Source organism: Oncorhynchus clarkii, chromosome 13, assembly GCF_045791955.1.
Source record: "Oncorhynchus clarkii lewisi isolate Uvic-CL-2024 chromosome 13, UVic_Ocla_1.0, whole genome shotgun sequence".
In the NCBI taxonomy this organism is placed as follows: domain Eukaryota; kingdom Metazoa; phylum Chordata; class Actinopteri; order Salmoniformes; family Salmonidae; genus Oncorhynchus; species Oncorhynchus clarkii.
The window spans coordinates 26,459,840-26,482,193 of NC_092159.1; the positions used below are offsets into that span (position 1 = coordinate 26,459,840).

General features: G+C 42.5%; 1 protein-coding gene across 4 annotated transcripts in view; it reads left to right on the forward strand.

Annotated features, from left to right (window-relative positions):
* Positions 1-22,354, forward strand: part of LOC139424724 (striatin-like) — a 94,865-nt gene that overhangs the window by 39,165 nt on the left and 33,346 nt on the right. For all 4 annotated transcript variants that reach the window (XM_071176823.1, XM_071176825.1, XM_071176824.1 and 1 more), the window contains exon 2: positions 14,909-15,012. In XM_071176823.1, the coding sequence (XP_071032924.1) occupies positions 14,909-15,012 (104 nt within the window). The remainder of the gene's footprint in view (positions 1-14,908; positions 15,013-22,354) is intronic.

Genomic DNA, 22,354 nt, shown 5'->3' on the forward strand with positions numbered 1-22,354 from the left:
GAACTCCCCAGACCTTAATCCCATTGAGAACTTGTGGTCAATCCTCAAGAGGCGGGTGGACAAACAAAAACCCACAAATTCTGACAAACTCCAAGCATTGATTATGCTAGAATGGGGTGCCATCAGTCAGGATGTGGCCCAGAAGTTAATTGACAGCATGCCAGGGCGGATTGCAGAGGTCTTGAAAAAGAAGGGTCAACGCTGCATATATTGACTCTTGGCATCAACTTCATGTAATTGTCAATAAAAGCCTTTGACACTTATGAAATGCTTGTAATTATACTTCAGTATTCCATAGTAACATCTGACAAAATTATCTAAAGACACTGAAGCAGCAGACTTTGTGAAAATGAATGTGTCATTCTCAAAACCTTTGGCCACGACTGTAATTCCTTCACCAGGTGTAAATCCACTTCACTTAATTTAGTTCAATAACCAAAATTATATATTTTTTCAAACTCAAGGTGCCTTGTCATTCGGAGCAGATATTTAAGTGTTAAGTTCTTCCGCTAAATTAGTTTTTGTAAATTCTTCAATTTAAGTTGTTAAAAGTAGTAATTTTGCATAGAGTTGTATGATTGGTTAACCTTTTTTGAAAAAAAGGTTTTTTGTTTGGCATACATTTTAAAGTGATAAAACCGAGTCAAAGCGTATTTCCCTTGGAATTGCCCTAAGGTTACTGGTCCTCAGCCCACTGCCAAATGGTTTCATTTAGTTTTAAACTAGTTTGTATTTATCACATGTAGGCCTATAGATATGACTTTGTATACCGACTGTACAAATGTAGGCATGGTCTTTTTGGGGTAAGCTTTTTGTACCTGCTGCAATACTTAAAACTGAATGTGATGGCTTTGCCTCCGAGCTAGAGCTGATGTACCTGAGTAAGCTACTGTTTGTCATGCACTGTTTCCTCTCTCGCGCGGCACATCCTTTTGTTCCCCTCTAGTTCTCTCTCTTCTTCCCTCCTTCCCCACTCTCTCGATTTAATCATCTGCTCCAGATTTTGATGAGGGGGACCCCCCCACCCCCCAAGGAATCTGTTACTGCTCACTTTATATCCTGAAAATCCCTGACTTTCTGGAATAGATATGTGGCGGAGGGGTTACTCATTGCCACCAGTTAGAAGTTTGGATGACGTATGTCGTGTTAGCCAAACAGCATTATAGGGCTGCCTTGTACTGCCTCTGCACTGGATTCAACCTAAAGTCTTGCACTATACACACAGGAGGTGGGGCTGACATGCTGGTTATGACAGGTTACGACAGGTGCCCAGCTGGAAATGACCCCAGGGATATTTCGTAACCCATATGGCAGCAGAAATGTCATGATTCTTCTGGGATTCATTCTGCTTGTCTGGTGATGATCATTAGAATGTCACTAGTCTGTGCCCATTTACTCTGTGTCCCTCGTCATCAACTATGCATCCAGCCCCAATCCAAGATCTACTATGCTTCCTATGCTTTGGGCTATTTTCCAATGCATGTAGGTCAGCTTTTATACACTATCACAAATCTCCTTATGATGAATAACGTATAAAGAAGCACGTCAAGTAGAAACTTGAACACTGCTCTACGCAGTCTATCAGTCTTTTCATTTAAATGAAATGTCAAAAGGCACAAAGACTGTTGGAAGGATATGAATCAGACTGTCATTCAAATGTTTGCTACTTCCGTCCCTTCATGTAGAGCAGCAACAAGACGAAGGGAATTTTTAACAAGTGGGTTACCCAGTTTTCCTGCATGTAGGCGAAGGCACCTCCACATGAAGGCCCCACTGCCAGCATACTCTTTGTTTTCTTTTTTAGGATGAGACAAAGCCTGTGCAAGTACCCTAGGGCCAAGAGTTTTTTTTCAGTAATCCATTTTTTTACTTTAAGCGCACAGCTATATGCTTTCACACATGGGTGTGGGGAGATGTGCCCCTTTCTGTCCAATGTGATAATCTATGGACAATATCTTTGTCCATTTAGGGGACCCTCTTTTGGTAGAGCCCCACAGGCAAACGTTTAATATAACACCTTTTAGGAGCAGTAAACCATGGTTCTTAATTTAAGTGTTATATAGGCCTAATTTAATCAAGAAGATGACTTTTGGATGGCTTTCTCTAGTCACTTTAAAATAACTAGAATACTAAGGCCTCAACAAAGGGGCTTCCTGAATCCATACAGAGCAGGAGCATGTGCCCAAGGATTTTATTTTCTGGGTTACTGTTTTCTAGCAAAGTCGTCTAACTAGATCAGTGACTCAACTATGACATAATGAGATATTTTAGAATCTGTTGCTGTTTTGAGTTGTTCCTACAGCAGTGGTGATAGAGAGACGGTGGCTTATCATTGGAAGACCTGCTCGTCTGCCTTGTGCCTCTGCCTCCACAAAAAAAACTTGTCAGTTGCCTTGGTAACCTTGCACATTAGATTGCCAGGGAGGCAGGCTTAGTATCATCATGTGGGTGAAGTTGAATGCTGGGACACTTTTCTATTAGTGGATGAAACGTCATACACCAAGAACATTAGGAACACCTGCCCTTTCCATGACAGACTGAGCAGGTGAATCCAGGTGAAAGCTATGCTCCCTTACTGATGTCACTTGTTAAATCGGCTTCAATCAGTGTAGATGAAGGGGAAGAGACAGGTTAAAGAAGGAGTTTTAAGCCTTGAGGCAATTGAGACATGGATTGTGTTTGTGTGCCATTCAGAGGGTGAATGGGCAAGATAAAAGATGTCAGTGCCTTTTTGAACGGGTATGGTAGTAGGTGCCAGGAGCACTGGTTTGAGTTTGTCAAGAACTGCAACCCTGCTGGGTTTTTCACTCAACAGTTTCCCCGTGTGTATCAAGAATTGTCTACCACCCAAAGGAAATCCAGCCAACTTGACACAACTGTCAAAAGCATTGGAATCAACATGGGCCAGCGCATTCCTGTTGAATGCTTTTAATACCTTGTGGAGTCCATGCCCTGACGCATTGAGGCTGTTCTGAGGGCAAAAGAGGGTGCAACCCAATATTTGTTTTATTTTACCTTTATTTAACTAGGCAAGTCAGTTAAGAACAAATTCTTATTTTCAATGACCGCCTAGGAACAGTGGGTTAACTGCCTGTTCAGGGGCAGAACGACAGATTTGTACCTTGTCAGCTCGGGGATATGAACTTGCAACCTTTCGGTTACTAGTCCAATGCTCTAACCACTAGGCAACCCTGCCGCCGCCATTAGGTGTTCCTAATGTTTTGTACACTATGTATAAGAACATTTCTATATACTGGGGCATGATCAGAATTAGCTGTGCTGTATTTCCGAGCAGCCATGGTAGTAACTGGCAAGAAGCGGCAACATCACAAGACTCACAAACTGGATAATGACTATAGGATATTATTTTATTTCTCACAATAGTTGGTTAATACAATGTTGAGAGCTCAGTTTGCCTGAAAGTAATGTGCCTATTACTGTCTTTTTGAAATAATTTGGAATTCTCTATGCCTAAATCGTCTTTGGGCTACTTGTTATAAAGTTTGCCCCCAAATAATTTGTACACTTAGCGTTTTTTCAGTCGAAGCACGCAATTGCCTGGAAATGCACTTTGACAACGGATCAATGCGCTCAAAGGCACAGCAGATTCCCTCTAGTTAAGTCACTGCTGGATAATCAGGGCACAAGCTTAGAATTAAGAAGTCTGAGCAAACACACATTTGCACTAGCACACACAAACATGTATGCATGCATGCGCACACAGGCTCGCTTTCTCTCACTCACATACTTAAAACGTCAGCTGGCAGTCATTTTCCCCGTACACAAACAAATACAAGAAGCCAAGTATAAGGAAAAGGTGGAAAATTATGAGAAATTAGCCTTAAGACAAGGCCTACTGTGACATCACTCCAGAGGCCTCTGCCTGGGTCAGCCTCCGACCTAACTGCGCTAACTGCTGTGGCTCATGCAGGCTCTCACTGAGCTGTTGGCCCTCGCTGTGTAGCTTCAAACCATGCTGAGGTAAACAAAACAAAACGAGAAAGCTCCTGTCTTGAGTGATGATGGTTCGGGAAGAATGATCAAAACAAGGAGATGCGCTATTGTTAGAAGGGATGAAAGTAACTCCTCCTACTGACTTCAACTGGGATGCTAACTACATAATAATTCATTATAAATTATTGGATTTATATAGTGCTTCTCCAGAGCTGAAAGCACTTTACATAGTAAGGGGGGAAACTCCCATCCTCCACCACACAGAAAATGAGTTTAGTTGAAACGTTGCCTTGAAATGAGAGTGGGTAATGCAGCTAAGTTAGCGTGGAGGGGCTAGGGCTGTGTCTTGAGTTGTTTTAAGAGGGGAAATTGACAGTGACTACTTGGAGAGAGGAAAAGAGGGCATTGTTGCATTTTGGGCCGTGTCCCCAGGGCTATGGAGGGAGGGAGGGTGGGTCGGGGTGGCGTTCCCCGCTGCGATTGTGTTTGGATGCGTGTGAGCTGGCCGCATCATACCACTCCATTTGGAAACTGTGGTTGTCTCGCAAACAAAAACTGGCAGTGAGAGAGAGAAGCTTAAGGCAATGGAAGATGTGCATTCTTAAGCGGAGAGAACTGGGAAAGAGACGCGTAGGAGCAGATGTTGGGGAAAGGGAGCAAGGCATTTTTGGGGAAACATTTATACCAAAGCTGAATCACAATGCCTACCGCAGGTACAGTACTTTTACCCACCGGGGCACCTCAGTATGTCATGTTGACACAGCGTCATCATTTTGTAATGCGTTATTGGCCCATGTGCACCAACCAATCCAGCCTCTCCTTACCATCTGGTCCTGTGTGGCTCAGTTGGTAGAGAATGGCGCTTGCAATGCCAGGATTATGGATTCGATTCCCGGGGCCACCAATACATCAAATGTATGCACACATGTCTGAAAGTCGCTTTGGATGAAAGCGTCTGCTAAATGGCATATATTACTAGAATGTGTTCACTGGCGCAGAATTGCATCACTTGAGCATCGGCACTTAAGAAGTCCATTTTAGCCTCTATATTAAGATTATTCACCTTTTTTTTCCCCTCTTTCCCACAGCTATGCTAGTATCGTCATATCAGTCAGTGAACACCATTTTGAAATGTCGCTTTTGTCGTTAAATCGGATTAACAGATGGAGTATTTTAAGACGTCTCTCATTAACGAGTCACGAGTGCAGTCTGCGCACGTCCTCGATGAGGGGAGCCAGCCTGGGTTTTATATGCGTGGAATCCCCCCCCCCCCTCCTTTTCCCAGGTGGCTTGTGCTATCTGGGATGCCTAGAATCAGGCCAGAAGGCTTAAAGCGATAGATGGAGAGGCTGAGAGACTGCAAAAGATCAAGAGAAAGAGATTGAGGGACAGAGTTAAGGAGAGATATGGGGAGAGACTGAGTGAGAGGCGGCTAGAGAAAGATAGAAACGGAAAGGCTAAAGAGTGAGAGAGAGAGAGAGAGAGAGAGAGAAGGAAAGCGAGCAGGAGAGGGCAGCATCCAGAGACCCACTGGGAGACCGAGAGAGAGATGGGGACAGAGAGTGAAAGAGGGATAGAGAGAAAGAGGAAGGCCCAGCCTGGCTTGACACTGACCAGGGAAGACATTTATCACCTAATTAACAAGCGTCTCATCTGCATTCTCTCCACCATGCCAGCAAAGCCAGGGGTATGGGGGGGGCTCACCCCGCCCAAGCTAAATGTACACTAGCCACAGTGCTTTAGAGGCATGACCCTTAGAGCCTGCCACAAATATAGCCTGGTCCCAAAACCGTTTGTTCCAAGTTGGCCAGACAGCACAAACAAATATCTGGGATCAGGCTAGTCTGAACAGGCTCAGGATATGATTCATGGCTTGTTACAACATAACATTGAGTTGAAGGTAAAATTAAGTTAGATTGAATGAAATGTTACTAACAAGTCCTTAACTCTATTTCTTGAACTGCATTGTTGGTTAAGAAAATATTTACTAAATATACTCAAATCAAATAAAGTAACAAGAAAATTACATAATAATAATGAGGCTATATACAGGGGGTACCAGTACCAAGTCAATGTGTAGGGGTACAGGATAGTCGAGGTAATTTGTAGCTGTGTGTAGGGGTAAAGTGACTATGGATAGATAATAAACAGTGAGTAGCAGCAGTGTAAAAACAAAGGCAGGAGTGGATGTAAATTGTCACACTACCTTCTAGCGCCTTACGGTCGGAGGCCGAGCAGTTGCCAAACCAGGCTTAATGATGGTTTTGGAGACGTGGGTGAACGGGGAGTAGAGGGGGCTAAGCACGCACCCCAGAGGGGCCCCCATGTTGAGTATCAGCGTGGCAGTTGTGTTGTTGCCTACCCTTACCACCTGGTGCCGGTCCTTCAGGAAGTCCAGGATCCAGTTGCAGAGGGAGGTGTTCCTAGCTTAGTGATGAGCTTTGAGGACACTATGTTGTTCAACGCTGAGCTGTAGTCAATGAACAGCATTCTCACATAGGCGTTCTGTTTATCCAGGTGGGAAAGAGCAGTGTGGCTTGCATTGAGATTTCGTATTCTTTAGATTTGTTGGGGCGTAATGCGAATTGGAGTGGGTCTAGGGTTTCCGGGATGATGGTGTTGATGTAAGCCATGACCAGCTTTTCAAAGCACTTCATTGCTACTGACTGAGTGCTACAGGTTGGTAGTCTTTTAGGCATGTTACATTTGCTTTCTTGGGCACATGGACTACGGTGGTCTGCTTGAAACATGTAGGTATTACAGACTCGGTAAGGGAGAGGTTGAAAATGTCACTTGCCAGTTGGTCCGCGCATGCTCGGAGTAAACGTAATCCGTCTGCGGTCTTGTGAATGTTGACCTGTTTAAAGGTCTGGCTCACATCGGCTACGGAGAGCGTGACCACACAGTCGTCCGGAAGAACTGGTGTTCTCATGCATGCTTCAGAGTTGCTTGCTTTGAAGCTTGTATTAAAGGTATAAAGCTCATCTGGTAGGCTTGTGTCACTGGGCAGCTCGAGGCTGGGTTTCCCTTTTGTAGTCCATAATGGTTTGCAAGCCCTGCCACATCCAACGACTGTCAGAGACGGTGTAGTATGATTCAATCTTAGTCTTGTATTGACGCTTTGCCTGTTTGGTGGTTCGTCTTTGGGCATAGCGGGATTTCTTATAAGTGTCCGGATTAGTGTCCCGCTCCTTGAAAGCGGCAGCTCTCATATTCCTGTCTGTCCTAGCAAAACAGTCCTGTGGCATAGCTTCTGCGTCATCTGACCCCTTCCGAATTGAGCGAGTCACTGGTACTTAGGTCTTGATTACTAAACATTGGTTTATTGTATGCACACCCACACACAGGCTTTATTTGCCCTGTTAACTGAAGGTGTACCCAGCCCCCGGAGCCACGGCCATCTAGAAGGTGGAAACAGTACAGGTGCATACTCCTCTATCTCCAGGCCATCAGACTGTTAAACAGTCACCACTAGCCAGCCTCTGGCCAGTACCCTGCCCTGAACCTTAATCATTTTTTTCTAGCCGGCTACTGCCCGCTTACTTTACCCTGCACCTTAGAGACTTCTGCTCTATGTACATAGTCATTGAAGACTGGTCACTTTAATAATGTTTACACACTTTTACCCACTTTATATGTATAATGCATTTGCAAAGTATTCAGACCCCTTGACTTTTTCCACATTTTGATACGTTACAGCCGTATTCGAAAAATACATTTAAAAAAAATAATCATCTTCAATCTACACACAATACTCCATAATGACAAAGTGAAAATAGGTTTTTAGACATTTTTGCTAATTTATTAATAAAGTATTCAGACCCTTTGCTATGAGACTCGAAATTGAGCACCGGTGCATACTGTTTCTATTGGTTACCCTTGAGATATTTCTACAACTTGGAGTCCACCTGTGGTAAATTCAATTGATTGGACATGATTTGGAAAGGCACACACCTGTCTATATAACGTCCCACAGTTGACAGTGCATGTCAGAGCAAAAAACAAGCTATGAGGTTGAAGAAATTGTTCGTAGAGCTCCAAGACAGGATTGTGTCGAGGAACAGATCTGGGGATGGGTACCAAAAATGTCTCCAGCATTGAAGGTCCCAAAAACCACATTGGCCTCCATCATTCTTAAATGGATGAAGTTTGGAATCACCAAGACTCTTCCTAGAGCTGGCTTCCCGGCCAAACTGGGCAATTGGGGGAGAAGGGCCTTGTTCAGGGAAGTGACCAAGCACCCAATGGTCACTCTGACAGAGTTCCTCTGTGGAGATGGGAGAACCTTCCAGAATGACGACCAGATCCGCAGCAATCTACCAATCAGACCTTTATGGTAGAGTGGCCAGATAGAAATCAACTCCTCAGTAAAAGGCATGTGAAAGCCCACTTGGAGTTTGCCAAAATGCACCTAAAGACTCTCAGACCATGAGAAACAAGATTCTCTGGTCTGATGGAACCAAGATTTTACTCTTTGGCCTGAATGCCAAGCATGGGGGTGGCAGAATCATGCTGTGATGATGTTTTTCAGCGTCAGGGACTTGGAGACTAGTCGAGATCGAGAGAAAGATGAATGAAGCAAAGTACAGAGAGATTATTGATGAAAACCTGCTCCAGAGTGCTCAGGACCTCAGACTGGGGTAAAGGTTCTCCTTTCAACAGGACAACGACCCTAAGCACTCCTCAACACAGGAGTCGCTTCAGAACTAGTCTCAATGTCCTTGAGTGGCCCAGCTAGAGCCCGGACTTGATCCCGATCAAACATCTCTGGAGAGACCTGTAAATAGCTGTGCTGCGATGCTCCCCATCCAACCTGACAGAGCTTGAGAGGATCTGCAGAGAAGAATGGGATGAACAGGTATGCCAAGCTTGTAGCATCATACCCAAGAAGAATTGAGGCTGTAATCGCTGCCAAAGGTGCTTCTACAAAGTACTGAGTAAAGGATCTGAATACTTATGTAAATCTTATTTTTAATACATTTGCAAAAATGTCTAAAAACCTGCTTTTGCTTTGTCATTATGTGTAGATTGATCTGGGGGGGAGCGTCACGGCTTCATTGCTCCAGACTTCCACAAGGGGGAGTTAGAGCACTTGTTATGCATTTGGGTCTCAAGGTTTTTATATGACAAATCATATCGAGTGGTTCCATTGACGAATTTGACTCGAGCCACCCATCTCTGGTAACTTTCTTCAGCAAAGATGGCTGACAAAACATTACGGTGGAAGCAAATGTAAGTAGTTAAAACGTCATAACGAGTCAAGTAAAAATTTACAATTGAGAGGAATATGTTAGTTAATGAAGAGAGAATTGTTTGTGCATATTTCTTTGTCGAGGTTCATTTACGAAAATCGCGATTTAGTAAGTTATGTCATAACACCTGAGTATGAATTTGTAATTTGTGGTGTTTAATCTTTTAGGTACTCCTGAGAGAATCTACCTAGCTAAAGCATTTACTGCAAATTGAATGTACAATTTGTTTTGGCTTGCCTTATATTTGCCATACAATGCAGCTGAAGTAACAAACTCAGCAAAAAAAGAAACCGTCTTTCAAAGATAATTTGTAAAAATCCAAATAACTTCACAGATCTTCATTGTAAAGGTTTTAAACACTGTTTGCCATACTTGTTCAATGAACCATAAATAATTAATGAACATGTACCTGTGGAAAGGCTGACAGACGGTAGGAAATTAAGGTCACAGTTATGAAAACGTAGGACACTAAAGAGGCCTTTCTACTGACTCTGAAACACACCAAAAGAAAGATGCCCAGGGTCCCTGCTCATCTGCATGAACGTGCCTTAGGCATGCTGCAAGGAGGCATGAGGACTGTAAATGTGGCCAGGGCAATAAATTGCAATGCCCGTACTGTGAGACGCCTAAGACAGCGCTACAGGGAGACAGAACGGACAGCTGATCGTCCTCGCAGTAGCAGACCACATGTAACACCTGCACAGGATCGGTACATCCGAACATCACACCTGCGGGACAGGTACAGGATGGCAACAACTGCCCAGTTACACCAGAAACACACAATCCCTCCATCAGTGCTCAGACTGTCCGCAATAGCGAGGCTGGACTGAGGGCTTGTAGGCCTGTTGTAATGCAGGTCCTCACCAGACATCACCGGCAACAATGTCGCCTATGGGCACAAACCCAGCGTTGCTGGACCAGACAGGACTGTGCTCTTCACTGACGAGTTGTGGTTTTGTCTCACCAGGGGTGATGGTTGGATTCGCGTTTATCGTCGAAGGAATGAGCGTTACACCGAGGCCTGTACTCTGGAGCGGGATTGATTTCGATTTCGTTTCTTTTTTTGCTGCGTTTAGCTACCCAACTATTTATTTGCTTATTGTGTAGTGGAGGATAAAAATAACTGTATGCTTATGGATGTGTAGCTAGCTACAGTGTGAGGCTGATCTGTGTATGGACCCTAAAACTTTAGGTTCTGAACTAATATTCATACCAATCTATGAACCTCTCCACTTACTTCCTTACTTCATTTGCACACACTGTATACAGATTTTTCTATTCTGTTATTGACTATGTATGTTTATCCCATGTGTAACTGCGCTGTTGTTTTTGTCGCACTGCTTTGCTTTATCTTGGCCAGGTCGCAGTTGTAAATGAGAACTTGTTCTCAACTGGCCTACCTGGTGAAATAAAGAAAATATATTTTTTAACTCAGCTGTCAGTTGTTGTATCGACTTCAAGTCTGAATGGCATTAATGAAGCCTATGGATTGAGTAGAATGTAATAACTTTGTGCCAGGGATGCAAGTCCTTTATACATGTACTGTAGTTATTACCACGCATGAGATCCCCACATTGTAGCCTGTACATTGAATATATTCACTGATCATGTACTTTTCCTTGGCAAATAAAGGTGCGGTTCAGGTACGAATCTCTGAGACATTCTTTTTCAGTCATATTCAGCACCAAGTGTATCAAACTCCATTCTTTGAGTGATGCTGTGTCTGCATGTACAGTTGAATTCGGAAGTTTACATACACTTAGGTTGGAGTCATTAAAACTTGTTTTTCAACCACTCCACAAATTTCTAGTTAACAAGCTCTAGTTTTGGCAAGTTGGTTAGGACATCTACTTTGTGCATGACACAGGTAATTTTTCCAACAATTGTTTACAGACAGATTATTTCACTTATAATTCACTGTATCACAATTCCAGTGGGTCAGAAGTTTACATACACTAAATTGACTGTAAACAGCTTGGAAAATTCCAGAAAATGATGTCAATCAGAAGCTTCTAAAGCCATGACATCATTTGAGTCAATTGCAGGTGTACCTGTGGATGTATTTCAAGGCCTACCTTCAAACTCAGTGCCTCTTTGCTTGACATGATAAAAAACGAGGAAGGAAGAGGGGGTGGGGAGAGAGGTGTAGAAGACAAAGGAAAATGGTAAAACAGGAGCAGGGAAGACAGCATATTATTAATGAATTACAGTGCTACCCTAATATTCTCTCAGTTCATCACAATTACATAGTGTCTTTTGCAGTGTCTCCTAACCAGACTTGGACTCCCAGTCGGTCCGAAGGTTATCTTAAGAGCGGGTGAGGTGGGGATGACGGGACTGGCTTCCTCACTCACATCAAAACATACCTGTAGGGGGCCTCCCGGGTGGCGCAGTGGTTAAGGGCGCTGTACTGCAGCGCCAGCTGTGCCATCAGAGTCCTGGGTTCGCGCCCAGGCTCTGTCGTAACCGGCCGCGACCGGGAGGTCCGTGGGGCGACGCACAATTGGCCTGGCGTCGCCCGGGTTAGGGAGGGCTTGGTCGGTAGGGGTGTCCTTGTCTCATCACGCTCCAGCGACTCCTGTGGCGGGCTGGGCGCAGTGTACGCTAGCCAAGGTGGCCAGGTGCACGGTGTTTCCTCCGGCGCATTGGTGCGGCTGGCTTCCGGGTTGGATGTGCGCTGTGTTAAAGAAGCAGCGGCTTGGTTGGTTGTGTATCGGAGGACTTTCAACCTTCGTCTCTCCCGAGCCCGTACGGGAGTTGTAGCGATGAGACAAGTAGCTACTACAACAATTGGATACTACGAAATTGGGGAGAAAAAGGGGTAAAATTAAAAAAAACAAAAAACATACCTGTAGATGAGAGACAGATGAATAGAGAGAGAGAATGATTAAGCTTTGTTTTGTTTTTTTGTTCTAACACAGTCAGTCATCATAATCATCAGGAGGTGAAATGCAGAACTGACCTTGGATCATTAACTCTGGGACTGGGACTCTGGGACATCTCTCTATTTCAATGTAAAGCGTCTCTTTAATAAGACTTATAACAAATCATGATAACATTGGCTAGATGGATCTTATCAAGGATAGCATCACAAATGAATACATAAATACCACTTGAAGCTTGATGAGTTGATCATTTGAATCAGCTGTGCGGTGCTGAGGCAAAAACAAAAATGTGCACCCCTTTGAGTACCCAGGACCAGGACTGAGAACCACTGCTCTTCGTTGGTACCTCTTAAACTGCAGACAGGCTTTCACAGCTCTCTGTATCTGAGGACAGAGAACCTCACACGAAATAGACTACACAAAAGTACATGCTCTATCCAGAATAGCCTACTCTCTCACTTTGATAGCTGGGCCTGCTATCATTTCACCCTCCTCCAAAAAATACAAATGTTTGCCATTATCAAAAGTGGCACTTTGGCTAAAACAATATCCTACGTAGTGTGGGAGGACTGCACCTAAAAACGCTGGAGACTCATAATTAAATGAAGAGCGTGCATGTATATGTCCTTACCAAAAGATGAGAAGTCAGTGGTAGGGTTCACATGACGTTGCAGCACAGCAAGATTCTCAGTAGACGGGGCATGGGATGTCAGTAACAGTGACCCCATTGTCAGTGTTTCCAGATTATCCTCCTGATAAAGCAGGTCCTCCACCTGCTGAATCTGGAATGCTCAAAATAAACATGTGTATTAGTGATTATACATTTAGCAGCAACAGGGGCTTGATAGTCCAGTGAAAATGGCTGCGTGTTTCTGGTGTAAGTCTTAAAATTAGCAGCTGACATCTTAAGTTTTTTTTTTACAGGCAGAGAGGAAAAATAACACAACAGTTTAATTACCTCTGATTGTGGACATTTTTGCCAGCAATAAAGCTTCCACGACCTGTTCCTTGTACAGTGAGCATACATCTGGCAATATCTACATTTTAATAGCTGAACAATGGACTATTCAACCTTTACTAAAGAATAGTCTAATAGCCCAACTAGGTGTGAGGGGGGGAAAAAAACGTCCTATCACCGACCAGATTTGCCCTAACAACCAAGGGGAGTTAGAGCACTGATTATGCTTTTGGTTCCCAATGCACTTCGGTGTCTCTAACTGGCAATGAATGGGCAATATGAACCAAATAATAAACTGATAATTGTGCACGACTTCAAATGAAACAAGCAGGGAGCAGGTTTCGAACCCGAAAATGGCCGGTGTCTGTAAACGTAAAAAATAAAAGTGTAATTAAATTGTTTCCAGCAGCACAGTTAGTCACCAACGCTCTGGTTAACATGAAAACGACCTAACCATCTCTGCTAGGGTGAGTAAAATGGTCAGAGTGGTCTCATTTGTGTCTGGAAGTAGCAAGCCAATGTTCGCTTGTGTGCTTGACTGCCGTTGTAAGATCAGAACACTCAAATCAACCCTGCCCCTCGGCCTGAACGTCCAGTGTGTGCTCCAAGAGCGAAAAGGTCTGAATTTACTCAGAGGTTTTTTCGTTTGTAATAAAATAGATACACCATAATATGAATCTATTTAAGCAAGTACCAGTCAAAGGTTTGGACACACCTACTCATTCCAGGATTTTTCTTTTCTTTTTACTATTTTCTACATTTTAGAATAATAGTGAAGACATGACAACTATGTAATCAGTACTCCTTCCTCCCCGTCTTGGAATGGAACCCCGGTCTCTCGTCAGGTCCGCACGACACAGGGATTCTTTAGCTAAATAGCCCAGTACTGTACTGCCAACCATCATGTTATCCAGCGCCATATGTTCCGTTCCATCCTAACAGAAACCCAGAGGGTTTTTCATTTTTCATGGAATAGAAACACCATAATAATTACCAGTCAAAAGTTTGGACATTGTAGAATAATAGTGAAGACATAACTATGAAATAACACATATGGAATCAGTTAAGAACAAATTCTTATTTACAAGGACAGCCTACTCCTTCCTTCCTGTCGGGTGATTTAAACCCCAGTTTCCCGCATCTCAAAGATGCCCTCCGGTGGTCAAACTAGCAATAACTTGCATTAACAGAAAAAATGACTTGTCAATTAGATAACGTGCCGCAGAATGCTGCAGCAGCCCGCAAGGTGTGCCGCAACTTTTAAAGGAGAACCCACTGTACGTAAATGCCAACAAAATAACTTGTTTGTGTGGTGTAACCTTAACTAGGCAATTAAGAACAAATTCTTATTTACAGTGCCGACCTACCCCGGCCAAACCGGGACGATGCTGGGCCAATTGTGCGCCGCCCTATGGGACTCCCAATCACGGCCGGATGTGGTACAGCCTGGATTCGAACCAGGGACTGTAGTGACCCCTCTTGCACTGAGATGCAGTGCCTTAGACTGCTGTGTGTGTGTGTGCTAACTATTTAACTGTACTAGAATGCTTAAAAGGCTGCTAAAATTGTAAATATTGGTTATCGGTATTGTTTTTGTTTTGGCAAGGAAAATATTGCGTATCGGTGCACCACTACTTACATACATACCGTCTTTTGTCTCTTCTGGTCTAATGTTCACCTTGAATTAAACACCTACAGTCACTACTACTGGTACTGATACTACTGCTGGTACTATTACTACTACTATTGCAATCACTACTACCACTACAACTTACACTGCCATAAAAAGATAGCTCAGCTGAAGCAAAAACACATGTTTTTCTTCAGGAAATTGACCTTTTCGCTCTTCTCTCCTCCAGGCCCAGATAGCCTTCCTGCAGGGTGAGAGGAAGGGCCAGGAGAACCTGAAGAAGGACCTGGTCAGAAGGATCAAGATGCTGGAGTATGCCCTCAAACAGGAGAGGTGAGGACCACATTACACTCAACTACACCACACCTTCAGTCTTTATGGTAGGGGCGGGCAATACATACATACTATTCTAAATTCTAACTCCACCCATAACTTTTGGACTTTTAAACATTCCCAGAAGGCATGGATTATTATAACCTACTGCAGGCCTAAAACCTATGGGTGCAAACATCGTTTCCATTATGGGCTATCAGCAGGGCAATGGACTCTTCAACCATGCCTTCTGGGCATGTTTAAAAGTCCAAAAGTTATGGGTGGAGTTAGAATTTTGGCTGTCAGAAGTATTCAAATCAACCAATGTCAGCTTTGCTTCATTATAGCTTGGGCTACTTGTGAAAAATCCCCCCAACTAACAATGTATTAAGTACTCTAAAGTTTTACATTTCTAACTACAAACATCATGCAATCGCAAAATATCGGGTAAAGCATATACGGTACAGTATTTCTTCATCAACATCTTTATGCTTTTGTAAATAAAATAGTGGTAAAAATACTCTTTCAAAATGTAGATGTTTATTTCAACTATCAGCAGGACAATAGATTCTTGCCGAGTTTAGGGACTTTAAATATATTAATGGATCCATAAGGAATTACTATGGGAATAAATATCACTGAATGACATAGCATGGGGACTGGTCTTGATAAATCAATCATTGGTGTATTTATATAATGAATATGAATTCGGAGGGCCGAAATTCTAACATATTAAAACATTTAGACTGCTCACTAAAGGCGTCAGTCATACTAAAGTTGTACTTAAAGAACTGCAAAACCCATTTGGATTTATTTGTTAGACGAATCATTGGGTCGAAACTGCTGAACAGTACAAAACAAGAGAACACACATGGTTAATGTTATGAAGAAGAAAATGTTTTATATCTTACAGAGCCTTTACTTAAGTCCATTATATTAATCAAATTAAGATACATTTCTTACTCTATTCCATATACTATGTTCTTACAAAAAAGGTTTTAAATTCCCTAGTACAGCCTATATTAAAAACTGTCAAATGCTTCTCAAAGTTGCCCTCTGGTGGTCAAACTAACTCTTACTAGCATTAATGTAGACAGTGGCTGACACTTAAATAATATGCCATAGAATTCTGTGCTGCAGTACGATGCAACTTTTAAAGGAAGAACCACTGTATACTGTAAATTGATATCTTACTGGAGGAAAATCAAACAGTGGTTTCCCAGGACCAGAATTGAGGAACACTGCCTCAGTGGTATCACATGACGCGCACACACACACACACACTGTGGAAATATTAGCATTGAGACATTACTATTTTATCCCATCACATACTGTTCCTTCAGAAAGTATTCATACCCCTTGACCCATGCAGCCTGAATTCAAAATTGATTAAATTGGGACTGAGAACAATGAATGGAGCCAAATACAGGCAAATCCTTGACGAGAACCTGCTTCAGAGTGCAAATGACCTTAGACTGGGGCGAAGATTTTACTTTCCAACCGGACAATGACCTCAAGCATACAGCCAAAGCAACACTGGAATGGCTACAGAACAAGAATGTGAAAGTCCTTGAGTGGCCCAGCCAAAGCCCAGACTTGAATCCCATTTGAAAAACTGGAAAGACTTGAAGATTGCTGTTCACCACCGCTCCCCATCTAACTTAACGGTGCTTGAGAAAATCTGCAAGGAAGAATGGGAGAAAATCCCCAAATCCAGATCAGTTTTGCACATAGACTCAAGACGACTCAAAGTTGTTGCCAAAGGTGTTTCTACAAAGTATTGACTTGGGTGTGAATACTTATTTAAATGAGATATTTATATATTTTATTTTCAATACATTCCTAAAAACATGTTTTTTAATTGTCATTTTGGGCTATTGTGTTTCGATGGGTAAGAAAAATATATTTAATAAATTTTTAATTCAGGCTGTAACACAACATAATATGGAATAGGTATCGTAACCTCTTGTCCCCTACACAGAATTATGTCACATGTTAAACGCGCGCGCACACACACATTGTGGGAAAACGCAGCACCGAGGCGGCGCCGTGTCCCCTTTAACCACATTCCCACAGTCATGTGCTGCTCACACCTTATCATGGGTAATGCAGCACGGCGTCACGTCCCTCTTCCACCATATAATTGCATAATGGACATCTAGAATAATTCAATAGGGTCTTTCTCTGCTACACACTACTAGGCAACCTGCGGATTAGACTAGACTGGCTACATGGGAGGCTTTGACTGGTCATGTGGTTTGGATAGTTAAAACCTACAGTTGAAGTCGGAAGTTTACATATATTTAGGTTGGCGTCATTAAAACTCGTTTTTCAACCGCTCCACAAATTTCTTGTTAACAAACTATAGTTTTGGCAAGTCTGTTAGGACATCTACATCTACGAAGTAATTTTTCTACAGACAGATTATTTCACTTATCACAGTTCCAGTGGGTCAGAGGTTTACATACATACTATTACATACTATGACTATGCCTTTAAACAGCTTGGAAAATCCCAGAAGATTATATCATGGCTTTAGAAGTTTCTGATAGGCTAATTGACATAATTTGAGTCAATTGGAGGTGTACCTGTGGATGTATTTCAAAGCCTACCTTCAAACTCAGTGCCTCTTTGCTTGACATCATGGGAAAATCAAAAAAAATCAGACAAGACTTCAGAAAAAATATTGTAGACCTCCACAAGTCTGGTTCATCCTTGGGAGCAATTTACAAATGCCTGAAGGTACCACGTTCATGATGTACAAACAATAGTACGCAAATATAAACACCATGGGACCATGTAGCCACCATACCGCTCAGGAAGGAGACGCATTCTGTCTCCTAGAGATGAACGTACTTTGGTGCGAAAAGTGCAAATCAATCCCAGAACAACAGCGAAGGACCTTGTGAAGATGCTGGAGGAAACCGGTACAAAAGTATCTATATCCACAGTAAAACGAGTCCTATATCGACATAACCTGAAAGGCCGGTCAGCAAGGAAGAAGCCACTGCTCCAAAACCGCCATAAAAAAGCCAGACTACGGTTTGCGTCTGCACATGGGGACAAAGATTGTACTTTTTTGAGAAAAGTCCTCTGGTCTGATGAACCAAAATATAACTGTTTGGCCATAATGACTATTGTTATGTTTGGGGGTGGGGGGGACTTGCAAGCCGAAGAACACCATCCCAACCATGAAGCACGGGGGTGGCTGCATCATGTTGTCAGGGTGGCTGCATCATGTTGTGGGGGTGCTTTGCTACAGGAGGGACTGGTGCACTTCACAAAATAGATAGCATCATGAGGAAAGAAAATGATGTAGATATATTGAAGCAACATCTCAAGACATCAGTCAGGAAGTTAAAGCTTGGTTGCAAATGGGTCTTCCAAATGGACAATGACCCCAAGCATACTTCCAAAGTTGTGTAAAAATGGTTTAAGGACAACAAAGTCAAGGTATTGGAGTGGCCATCACAAAGCCCTGACCTCAATCCTATAGAAAATGTGTGGGCAGAACTGAAAAGGTGTGTGTGTGAGTAAGGAGGCCTACAAACCTGACTCAGTTACACCAGCTCAATGGGCCAAAATTCACCCAACTTATTGTGGGAAGCTTGTGGAAGGCTACCTGAAATGTTTGACCCAAGTTAAACGATTTAAAGGCAATTCAACCAAATACTAATTGAGTGTATGTAAACTTCTGACCCACTGGGAATGTGATGAAAGAAATAAAAGCTGAAATGAATCATTCTCTCTGCTATTATTCTGACATTTCACATTCTTAAAATTCCCTTTTGCACACTTTCCTTTTTTTCTCCTTTGCTCCCACTCTCTCTCCCTTGCTCCCACTCTCTTTCTCTCCTTTGCTCCCACTCTCTTTCTCTCCCTTGCTCCCACTCAATTGAGCATGAGTCATTCTGCATCATTCGGAGTTTTGACTGGTCTTATACGTTTCTCCCTCTGCCTTTCCATGTAGGAGAAACCTTGAGCATCCAACCTACAGTTTATTTCAAATCGGTCTGTACAGATGCACAAATGCAAGCTAACATTGCATTCTGTATCTGTATAAGGTTGCACCTACTGTACGTAGTGTTGTCATATTTTGATTTATGCCGAAGTACTTCTTCAGTTCCTTCATCTGCGTTCTGCACTAAAATGAAAGAACTAGAGAGTAAACATATTGACTAGTTTGAGAGAAGCATCCACAATATTACGTTTGCCTGTTCCCTGTGTACAAATCATTGCAGATGAATGAGAGGAGATGATTCGAGGAAATTACATTAGACTACTAAGATCCACCCCTGTAGCCCAGTCCAAGCTCTGTTTGTGCTGTCTTGCCAACTCCTATGGTCTCTGTCATGTCGGGCTCCCGGGTGGTGCAGCGGTCTAAAGCACTGCATCTCAGTGCTAGAGGCGTCACTACAGACCTTGGATCGATTCCAGGCTGTATCACAACCCGCCGTGATTGGGAGTCACCTAGGGCAGCGCACAATTGGCCCAGCGTCGTCCGGTTTTGGCTGGGGTAGGCAGTCATAAATACAAAAAATAAATATGTAAAATCATTGGAGTTGGCAAGACTGCACAAACAGATCTGGGACCGGGCTGTAACTCTTGGACTGTGACAAAGTCGAGGGCACCCTAATCCCAACATTTGTGCATTTCTTTTGACCAGAATCCTAATGGCCCTGGTCAAAAGTAGTACACTAGGGAATAGGGTGACATTTGGGATGCAGACAAGGTCACCCCCATGGTTAGCAAGAAGGCTTCATTTTTAGTTTCCCCCACAATGAAATCGGGGAGGGGACTGTGGATGTGTGTCCGTCCGTTAGTCACATGCGATATCTCAGATAGCACTAACCCGATTTTGAGGAAACGGTGTAATGATCCATCTTGCCATAGAGATTCAGCATTTACAAAATTACACTGATTGGCCAGATGGTGGCGCTATAAGATATTGAAAATGCTAACTTTAAAAGGTCACGCCCCTCAGCCCGTTTGACAGAAAGTCATGAAATTCAGTACATTGGTCCCTCTCCTTACAAGGAACAAATTTGCCACAAGGTCCTCAATGATGGATGTTCCACCATTTTTTATTTTGTGATAAACACTTAAAACGCTACTCTTCTGACACGATCTGTATGAAACTTTATATGTGGCATCGATGGACACAGGCTTCTCAATGCATTGAATATACGTTTTGTAGTGCTTAGGTTATGAGTGTACTGATATAAAGTTTTTTTATCGGCGGTGTGCCTGTTGTTCACGCGCATATCTGCCCTCTCATTGGCTAGAATGGTCCCACACCTGATCTTGCCTCTTCCCGACTCTCTTCTAGTCTGAATACCAGTCTCTTTAGCTAATGTTCCACTTCATACCACTCCTTGTCATTGCCAAAAAGACTGCCCATTCTGCAATCTCAATGTTCAATATGTGCTGGATTTACAGCGGAGTCTCTCATTGGTTGTTGTTCACTCCACATGTTGTCATTTTCCATGACAACATGTGGAGCCTCAAATAGCAGAATTTGAATTTATAACAAAAACAAAATTTTACTGTTAGCTGGACAAGTTGTTGTATAAGATGTTTTGTGGTTGGAATTGTAGTCTCTGGGACATGACGACAGGGAGTGGATTCGCTAAAGAGACGGGTACCCAGGTTAACTGCCTTCCATTTTTAAGACATTTATTTTCATTGTTAGAGTGGCCACTTAAGGTATCTGGTCAATTTAATGGATAATCTGTGGTCGCGCACGATAACTGGAAGAAAAAAAACAGATGCGAGAGACCTCCGGGAACGCTTGCGAAGCAGACTAGGTAGACCAGGCCGGGGTTTGGGGTTTAAGAAGTCAATGAGAGAAGTGATTTTTTTTTTCCTTTTAGTTGTTCATTTTATTGAAATCTAAAGGCACAACCTAGATTCGAGCCAATGTCCTAAATTATTTGAAGATGTTATTACTCTAGCTTTGTGAAAGTGACAAACTGACAAGTTTTTACTTTTGTCAAAAACGACTTTATATCGAGTGAGTGCGTTTGATTTGGCAGCCTGCACATGCGCAGTTCGGCACAAGATTACCTTTACACCCGATGATGTGTTTATGTGCATGAGCTCAGCTAGCCAACATCGCCATGACATCACCTACAAGTGTGATATAGGATTTATTTTGGAGAAACAGTTTTATCCTGTCTTCATAGTCTGGAAGAAAAAAAACAGATGCAACATTGCGAGTAGTCTTCGACTACTTTTTTGTACCTCTGGTGCTCTCCGGGGTGAAGTTTCTCCGAGGTAAAGATCTAGGTTAAGCTTCCCCTCCCCCAATCCGTACCTTAACCATTAGTGGGGGAAGTGCAAAAGTGATCCAAGATTGTTTTGAATGACCTCTCCTGGTAATACTGTTATTGACAAAAAGAGACCTTTTTTAGTTTTTGGGGCTGTAAGTAAGTGATGATGATATTGATGATGGTAATGAGGATAATGATGCAAAGAATCACTGGAAATTAGCATAAGATGCACTTAACTGTTTTACAAAATCAAATCAAATGTATTTGTCACATACACATGGTTAGCAGATGTTAATGCGAGTGTAGCGAAATGCTTGTGCTTCTAGTTCCTGACCATGCAGTAATATCTAACAAGTAATCTAACCTAACAATTTCACAACAACTACCTTATACACACAAGTGTAAAGGAAAGAATACGAATGTGTACATAAAAGTATATGAATGACTGATGCCCGAACAGCATAGGCAAGATGCAGTAGATGGCATAGAGTACAGTATATACATATGAGATGAGTAATGTAGGGTATGTAAGCATTATATAAAGTGGCTAGTGATAAATTGATTACATCAATTTTTCCATTATTTCCATTCGATGTGTCAATGTTTTGATTTATAAATCCCTATGTAAACGATTTGAAAAACAAATGAGTTAAATTACCATGATATTGATTAAGACAATGATGGTGGTGATGGTATTTTTAAAGTAATCCATCATCCCCTCAGTGTCTTATCCTCTTATAGAATTACCAGCACTCCACTCACCTAATCCTCTCACCTCATGGCCTTTGTTTGTAGGGATTCAATGTTTGAGTGACACCAAGTCAAGTCGCAGTCTAGCTAACCAAGTAGAAGTTCTCATATAAGCGCATCTTCACAAGAGGGCACCCATCCAGGGCCTGTATTCATAAAGCCTGTCTTAGTAGGAGTGCTGATCTGGGATCAGTTTTCATTTAGATTATTACTCATTATTATTATTATTACTTATACTCTGAGACTTTTTTGCCCCAGTGTGTGTGTATGTATGTATGTATGATATATATACATACATACATACATACATACATACATACATACATACATACATACATACA